This window comes from Sorex fumeus, unplaced genomic scaffold, assembly GCF_029834395.1.
Source record: "Sorex fumeus unplaced genomic scaffold, SorFum_2.1 ptg000009l, whole genome shotgun sequence".
Classification (NCBI taxonomy): domain Eukaryota; kingdom Metazoa; phylum Chordata; class Mammalia; order Eulipotyphla; family Soricidae; genus Sorex; species Sorex fumeus.
In genome coordinates, this window is record NW_026606066.1 from 13,885,238 (window position 1) to 13,894,032 (window position 8,795).

The following is an 8,795-nucleotide window of genomic DNA, read 5'->3' on the forward strand; positions in this document are numbered from 1 at the left end:
AATCTCTTCTCCCAGGGAAAAAAAAAAGTAAATCAAACCTTTGAGAAGCATTTGCTGGTTGAAGTGCTTTCTGTCTAGTGAGGGGGTCTGTGGATTTCTAGTTTATGATAAATAGGACTTTAAAAACCAGGGACAGGAGGGCGAGTGTTCAGGTTCTAGAGCTATGCAGCTGGAGCACTGCCTTTCTCCTTCTATCATGCTCTCCAAGAAATTTCTCAATGTGAGCAGCAGCTACCCACATTCAGGCGGATCTGAGCTTGTCTTGCACGATCATCCCATTATCTCGACCACTGACAACCTGGAGAGAAGTTCACCTTTGAAAAAAATTACCAGGGGGATGACGAATCAGTCAGATACAGACAATTTTCCTGACTCCAAGGACTCACCAGGGGACGTCCAGAGAAGTAAACTCTCTCCTGTCTTGGACGGGGTCTCTGAGCTTCGTCACAGTTTCGATGGCTCTGCTGCAGATCGCTACCTCCTCTCTCAGTCCAGCCAGCCACAGTCTGCGGCCACTGCTCCCAGTGCCATGTTCCCGTACCCCGGCCAGCACGGACCGGCGCACCCCGCCTTCTCCATCGGCAGCCCCAGCCGCTACATGGCTCACCACCCGGTCATCACCAACGGAGCCTACAACAGCCTGCTGTCCAACTCCTCACCGCAGGGCTACCCCGCGGCCGGCTACCCTTACCCACAGCAGTACGGCCACTCCTACCAAGGAGCCCCGTTCTACCAGTTCTCCTCCACACAACCCGGGCTAGTGCCCGGCAAAGCGCAGGTGTACCTGTGCAACAGGCCCCTTTGGCTGAAATTTCACCGGCACCAAACGGAGATGATCATCACCAAACAGGGAAGGTAATGCTACAGTCTGGGATGCCGCGGCTCCAGGCGCAACCCGGGGACTAATGCACTCGGGTTGTGACCGCGGCGGCGGCGGCGGCGGCGGCGGCGAGGATTTGGGGTCGGGAATGGAGTGGAAGATGTTCTGGGGCGTTCCGAAGTGAGCTGGTTTTGGGGGAAAAGGGGGATGTGAAAGGTCTAACTGCCGTGGTGCTGTTGAGGCTGGGGGAACCCCGCTCTATAAATGTGGTCAGAGAACCGGGCAGTAGCCAGAGGAAGGCAAGACAGGGAGCGAGAGGGAGAGAGCGAGAGAGGGGAGCATCGGCGGCCGGAGATGGGAGGGACGCATCACGCCCGCTGCACGGACAGGTGCAGATGCGGGTCGCCGACCTCGCTCTCCACCTGGGCAGTAATTCCTGCCGACTGCCCACTCGAGCTCACCCGCCGATCTCCCCGACTTCAGTCCTACTTTGCCTCTTTACCACCCCTTTTCAAAACCAGCGAACATTCGCTCATCGACGCTACCGAGAACAAGTTTTGCTTTGCTATCTGGCGCCGCGCTTCTTGTATTTAATCTTTAACATTTATGTTTTTTCCCCCTTGTTTTCTCCCCCACCCCTTTAATTTAAATAGGCGCATGTTTCCTTTTTTAAGTTTTAACATTTCTGGTCTCGATCCCACGGCTCATTACAATATTTTTGTGGATGTGATTTTGGCGGATCCCAATCACTGGAGGTTTCAAGGAGGCAAATGGGTTCCTTGCGGCAAAGCGGACACCAATGTGCAAGGCAAGTCCTTCCAATTAACACGTTTCCCTGACACTTATTTAGGTGAGAATGATTAATTAAAGCCTTTGTGGACTGGCTCGAGCGACTTTTAAAACGGCCAATGACTTCTAAAAGGAAACGAGGGGGATAGGGGAACAGACTGAGCTGCGAGAAGGGGGAGGATTATGCAAAAGCTATTTTAATCATCTCTAGTTAATAGGAAGAATGTGCGGCCTAAAAAGGCCCCAGTTAATGGGCTTCACAGTGGAACAAGGGGTGCTGTGGTGTGTGCGTGTGTGTGTTTGCGTGTGTGTGCGCGCACTCGTGTGTGTGTGTGTGTGTGTGTGCGCGCGCGCTGTGTGGTGAGGAGTTGGGACTGGGCAGTGCCCCGGGCATATGTAAACGGCCTATTTCTTTCTCTAGGAAACCGGGTATATATGCATCCGGATTCCCCCAACACTGGGGCTCATTGGATGCGTCAAGAAATCTCTTTTGGAAAATTAAAACTTACAAACAACAAAGGAGCTTCAAACAACAATGGGCAGGTCAGTGGCTCAAGCGCTCATTTCTCAATCTCTCACTCTCTCAGCCACCCCCCTACACACACACACACACACACACACACACACACACACACACACACACCACTTGCCCCTTCCTAACATCCAGTTCATCCCTTTAAATCAGCATGAGAAACGGCATACATGTTTCTTTGCTTCATGAAAAACATTTAAAATTCTCTATTTTCTCTCTTGAAAATCATATTAAACAGTGTGTAAAGGTGTTCTCCTTGGACCCCGCCCAACCCCCACCCCCCACACTTCCTGACTGTCCCAACCTTGATTTATTTCAATTAGGAAACCCACAGAATTTGCAGGTGTGAATACCTTTGTTTCTTCTTTAAAACATGCCTAGCACAGGAACTCAAAGAATTGCGCGGTCGTGGGTGCGTTTTTCTCCTGGGCCTGGGCGACCCCTGCTTCTAGAGGAACCAGGGCTGGTTTGCTCAGCGAGTCTGTCACCGGTCGGGTGTTCCCGCGGCCGCTGAGCGAGCTCCGCTCAGTGCTGCCCGCCGCGCGCAGCCCCGCGATGCCCGACCGGGTTAACGCGCCACCCGACGCCCCGTTTTCTCTCCGCCGGACAGATGGTGGTTTTACAGTCCTTGCACAAGTACCAGCCCCGCCTGCATGTGGTGGAAGTGAACGAGGACGGCACGGAAGACACCAGCCAGCCCGGCCGCGTGCAGACGTTCACTTTTCCCGAGACTCAGTTCATCGCCGTCACGGCTTACCAGAACACGGATGTAAGGAAGTCAAGGGCCTGGGCGCGCGGCGGCGGGCGGCAGCGGCTTCTCCCGGCACCCGGAGGGATCCCGCACCGCCCGGGAGTGAGGGGACTAACCGCAGCAACAGCTGGTTCTGCTGCGTCTTTAAGTCCTAGGACTGGGGACCTGATGGGTATCTCCCCTAACCCCCAAGTCAGTGAGAAAATGCTTCTTATTCTCCGTCTCGGGTCCCCTGGACCAACACTGAGGTGCCCAGGTTTCCTAGGTCCACTTAGAATTGGAAATTTTAATTTAGTTCTCAAATTATTTATATCCGATTTAAAAACAGCAGTAACACCGTTTTCTTTAGAAAACAAGATTTTCCCGTGCATTTTATTCTTGGCAAGTTTTGACATTGCCTTAAAATTTGTTTTAGAACTGATAGATAAAATAAACATCACTTGGGGGGGTGATAAAAATGCACAACCCATATATGTGAAACTTACAATAAAACACATTACTGGGAGCTAAGAAAAAAAAGTTCTGCAGCCCTGTGCCTACCTCTTCAGCTTTTGCAAGTTCACAAAAACAATTTAATGATATTTTTTGACTACTAAAATTAATGGTTTTTCTTAAAAAGTCAAACGAAAATATGAGAAATGAATACGTTTTATTGTAATTAGAACTGATTTTTATAGTGTAACTTCTGAGTTAATATTCCAGTTATGAATCAGAAGTGATCAAGCTTCTGAAATATAGTAAAACATTTAAAATAGGTAATAGTGATAATTCAAATTCCCCTTGAAGATTTTTGTCTGGGTTGTGCATTGTGAATAACTGTAATATATAATAATTCTAATTTGTGCATTTGAAGCAAGGTAGAGCACATGGTAAAGTAGCACTTTAGTTTTAGCCATCATTTATGTAAACATGTTCCTCATAACTTTCATGGTACTTCATTCTTTTTCCTTTCCATCCATTCCTTCAAATTTTTCAATTAGGAAAATGTTGCTATTTAATAAAATTGTAGGCCCTTAAATCCCCATATAAAGTTACAGATGATATATTCATAAAATACCCAGCACTCCTGTAAAGAAATTGAGATTATATTAATCTTTTCTTCTTTCCCAGATTACACAACTGAAAATAGATCACAACCCCTTTGCAAAAGGATTTCGGGATAATTATGATACGTAAGTAATTTTGCACCTTTTTTTGCAAAGAGTTGTGGAATTGAGCGATAGGTCAAAGGTGGCTTGTTATGTACAAGACATTATGGAAGCAAGAATTGTGTGAAGGCAGTTGTTTTGGGGATGTTTCCTTTCTTTTTGGATGGTTCCCCTTCTCTGTGATGACCTTCTGATTTGGTATTTCTGTGACTTAGGTCAAATGTTTCCTCCACTTATATTTAGCTTTCTTTTGAATTACAAAGTTGTTGGCGGGCCTCTGTAGCTGGCTGGCTGACTGGGGAAAGTGCCCCGGTTTCCTGGGTGCAGGAGTTGTTACATGTCGCTGCAGATGCTCAGCTCAGATTGTCTATGTCTGAAACCGCCCGATTCTGCCTGAAAGTGCATGTGGCTCTGGCAGTTGTTACAGTCTCCTTGGCAAATGTGACTTTTATTTACCCATTTCCAAGTTTTGTGTAATAGCTTTTCCTTTGCAAGTTTACCATGGACTGAATAACAATGTGCACCCACCACAGGCAAGTTCATGAACAGAGCTGCTGTTACAGTCCTTTTAGGCTTTGGGAAAGACACAGCTGCTGTTGCTAAATATTATTTTATAAGCTTCAGAGAAAAGGTTTTTTTCCTTTAAAAAAGCTGAGGTATATATTTTAATTAAAGTGTTGGTTCCTTTTGCTCCAGGCTAATCTTACCTATCTTTCTTATCTCCATTTCTTTTCAATCATTTGAAGGCAACAATAGGTGTAAACTGAATGCCTTCTGGACATGTCCTAGCATTCTTGCTTAAGGTCCAGGTATAATGTTTAAGAATTCAGATAGTATGATATGGCAAAAATCTAAATCTAGATTGCAGGGATTCCCCACCTCTCTTCTCACCACAAAAAAAGGAGGATGTTTTACTCTCAGAGTTTTCATTAAGTGTCTGACATAGAGCTACAAAGTTGAAGCTCTTTGACCAGAATTTGATTACATTTGTGAAGAGACAAGTGGCCCCTTCTATTCCATCTCCAGGTAGATACCAGCTTCTCCTCCTGATGCTTTTACAACAAAAAGGAAAAAGAGAGACATTGACATTACAGTCTATAGGCATCGTGTGCATACCTTAAAAATAGTTCAAAGGAAGCAAGCTTCATCAATATGATTTTCCAGAATAAGAACTTGGCTTCCCCATTCCTCACAATTTAAAAATGTGGACCCGGCACAGCAAAAAGTGTGTGGCCCAGGAGACCAGAGATATTGGTCTCAATACTAGGGGGTCTTGTAGATTTTGAGCTTTTAATTCTGTTGTGAACATCTGTTCCAAAGCATTTTATTTTGCACAAATTAATTTGGTAATCCCAAGTGGGTTGGGATCTGGATGGGCATCTAAACTGTATCTTTTGCAGACTGCTATTTTTCTTTTTAAAAGATTGTGGTGGTAAACAGAGAAGATATTTGCTCCTTGTTGATTATGTTCCCTTCCTGCTTCCCTCTTCTTTTCTTATTGATACTGGAATTAAATTTCAGGAGGGAAATTTTGTACAGTAAGCAGATGGACCTGAGCAGCTGCAACGTAACCCTCACCTGCCCCTCCTCTGGCTAACTTCCCTAAGAAAAGCAATTCCCTTTGATTCTTAAATCACTGTATATGTGCATAAATAAGCTATAAAAGTACATGTATATAATATAAAAGGCTTTTTTGCATATATAAATTGTACTCTAGGTTTTAGGGCATACATAGAAAAAAGAATGACTTATGGTACCCCCCCTTCCCCCCTTTATTTGGGTTATTTGGGTCTGGCTCACTTTTGGAGAAACAGAGCAATGAGAGTTCAGGGGGACTAGGGAGTTGCTTGGCCACTCACCAGGGAATCTCCTCCCCAAAGGATTAAGGTCTGACAAGACTGAGGCTCTCTTTCAAAACAGTCTGTTGATTAAAGATTGAAACATTATGTGTGAGTTAAATAAAAAGGAAGGCATGTGCTTATGTGTATGAGAAAACACTTCTACCAATCTTGATCCAGCTCTGATTTCCTCTCAAATCTAATGGGATTTTTCTAGGCCTAGGGCCTGGAGTTACTCTTTGATTATTTTAGTAGAGGTAATTCTTGATAACACAAGTACTGTCTGTGATAAGGCTTCTTGAACTTCTCTTTGCCTCAATTATTTCATCTGTAAAGTGGGATAATAACGCTTCCTACTTTGGAGGCTTATTGAAATGGTTTAATAAATTACTGTGAGTTCAGTTCAGTCCCAGGCAATAGTGCTTGCCTGGCACATAGTCAACTTATTTAAAGGTTAGTTAATGAGATTGCTTGGAAGATATTAATGTCTTGAGTGTCATCATTTGTCCCAAAGGCTCTTTTTGTTTGCTTGTCTGAGTGTATTTTATCTGTAAAGCATCAGATCAGAAGCTGGGTAGAGGTGCAAGAAACACTTTCTTCTTTGTAAAAGAATTTTCTTGATTGATGACTTTGTTTCCAACTAGTAGTTCTTGTATGTATCCTGAATGGAAGTGAGTTCAAGGCTCACATTGAGAATCAATAGACAAAGACTGTGGGGGCAACCTGCAGTAACCCTAGGGTCTCAGAAGAGGTAGGGGCCACCTTTGATCATGATTACCTGGATGGCCAGCCTGTGTTTATCTGTGGCAGGAAGCGATCTGAAAAACAAGAGAGGAGCAGGGGAGTGGGTATCTTGTTTAGAATTTTTGCTTAGAAACTCTCATCAGAGGACAGGCCCAGTGGGCAAACACCACCTTGGTCCCTGGGCAAATCACAGCACACCTTAATGCATATGCATATACTGGAGGTGTGGGATGAGAATTCCCTGCTGTACTCTTGTCCTGCCGAGAGAGGAGAGAGAGAGAGAGAGAGAGAGAGAGAGAGAGAGAGAGAGAGAGAGAGAGAGAGAGAGAGAGAGAGAAGAGAAAGAGAGAAAGAGAGGTCTTCTTGATGTGTACAATGACCAGACACATTCAAACATTCAGATTGTCCCTTTCCATTTTCACAATTTGGGGTCAACTTCAAAAACTGTGACCTTTTGTCTGCCTCCATCCTGGACGGCACGTAGCAGGTGGAGAGCGCAGGGGTGGGCGACAAGTGGAGGTGGCCTTCTTTTCTGCGCCCCCCACCCCACCCCACCCCACCCCTTTTCCAAGGACCTCCGCGCCACCCCTCGGTTCTCTCTCTGTCCTTCCCTCGCAGGATCTACACCGGCTGCGACATGGACCGTTTGACCCCTTCGCCTAACGACTCCCCGCGCTCGCAGATCGTGCCCGGGGCCCGCTACGCTATGGCCGGCTCTTTTCTGCAGGACCAGTTCGTCAGCAATTACGCCAAGGCCCGCTTCCACCCGGGCGCGGGCGCGGGCCCCGGGCCGGGCACGGACCGCAGCGTGCCGCACACCAACGGGCTGCTGTCTCCGCAGCAGGCCGAGGACCCGGGCGCGCCGTCGCCGCAGCGCTGGTTTGTGACGCCGGCCAACAACCGGCTGGACTTCGCCGCCTCGGCCTACGACACGGCCACAGACTTCGCGGGCAACGCGGCCACGCTGCTGTCGTACGCGGCGGCGGGCGTGAAGGCGCTGCCGCTGCAGGCCGCCGGCTGCACGGGCCGTCCTCTGGGCTACTACGCCGACCCGTCGGGCTGGGGCGCGCGCAGCCCCCCGCAGTACTGCGGCGCCAAGTCGGGCTCGGTGCTGCCCTGCTGGCCCAACAGCGCCGCGGCCGCCGCGCGCATGGCCGGGGCCAACCCCTACCTGGGCGAGGAGGCCGAAGGCCTGGCCGCCGAGCGCTCGCCCTTGCCGCCCGGCGCCGCCGAGGACGCCAAGCCCAAGGACCTGTCCGACTCCAGCTGGATCGAGACGCCCTCGTCCATCAAGTCCATCGACTCGAGCGACTCGGGAATTTACGAGCAGGCCAAGAGGAGGCGGATCTCGCCCGCCGACACGCCTGTGTCCGAGAGCTCGTCCCCGCTCAAGAGCGAGGTGCTGGCCCAGCGGGACTGCGAGAAGAACTGCGCCAAGGACATAGGCGGCTACTACGGCTTCTACTCGCACAGCTAGGCCGGCCCGGGCCTCCCCGGCCCCGCGCCCCACCGCGCCCGGGACCCCCAGCCAGCCCCAGCTCCTCCTCCCCACACCCCGCCTTGCGCAACCCCCCTACATTTGATCTGACCCTCGATTACCGTCTGCAGCGACCAAGGACAAGGTCTCCAAGTGTGATCTTAACTTTTTTTTTTTTTTTTTTTTTGCACAGCAGTTTCTGCAGTTAGCGCACCGACCTCCAACCTTTTTGGTTTTCCTACTGCTCACTCTCCTTCAGTGACGTTAACACTCCTAAACTCTCTCCTTCCCCCTTTTCTCTCACCCTACCGTCCTCCTCCTCCTTCTCTCTCTCTCTCTCTCTCTCTCTCTCTCTCTCTCTCTCTCTCTCTCTCTCTCTCTCTCTCTCTCTCTCTCTCCCCTCTCCCCTCTCCCCTCTTTTCCTCCCCCCCCTCTCTCTAATGAAAACTCTTCCCCTTTAGGAGACCTGAGCAGTCTGGTCAGGCCGCAGAGATCCCGACCCGCCAAGCCTCGGCCTCCCCATTAACCATAGGATGTTGACTCTAGAACCTGGACCCACCCAGCGCGTCCTTTCTTATCCCCGAGTGGATGGATGGATGGATGGTAGGGATGTTAATAATCTTAGTGGAACAAAGCCTGTGAAATGATTGTATATAGTGTTAATTTACTGTAATGAATGGCTAGTTTTTATTCTCA

At 48.7% G+C, this 8,795-nt stretch overlaps 1 protein-coding gene across 1 annotated transcript; it reads left to right on the plus strand.

The window, feature by feature from the left end:
- Window positions 1–8,342, plus strand: TBR1 (T-box brain transcription factor 1). The gene is made up of 6 exons (XM_056110216.1): window positions 1–855; window positions 1,474–1,628; window positions 2,031–2,152; window positions 2,752–2,910; window positions 4,003–4,064; window positions 7,241–8,342. The coding sequence occupies exons 1-6, from the start codon at window positions 164–166 to the stop codon at window positions 8,097–8,099; spliced, it is 2,049 nt and encodes a 682-aa protein (XP_055966191.1). The 5' UTR covers window positions 1–163; the 3' UTR covers window positions 8,100–8,342.
- The last annotated feature ends 453 nt before the right edge of the window (window positions 8,343–8,795 follow it).

Bases quoted from the DNA above. Each gene is read 5' to 3' on its own strand.
- TBR1 (XM_056110216.1), top strand. From the start codon at position 164: ATGCAGCTGGAGCACTGCCTTTCTCCTTCTATCATGCTCTCCAAGAAA. The intron at 1,629-2,030 runs GCAAGTCCTTCC...TTCTTTCTCTAG, and splicing joins AGCGGACACCAATGTGCAAG to GAAACCGGGTATATATGCAT. The intron at 4,065-7,240 runs GTAAGTAATTTT...CTTCCCTCGCAG, and splicing joins TTTCGGGATAATTATGATAC to GATCTACACCGGCTGCGACA.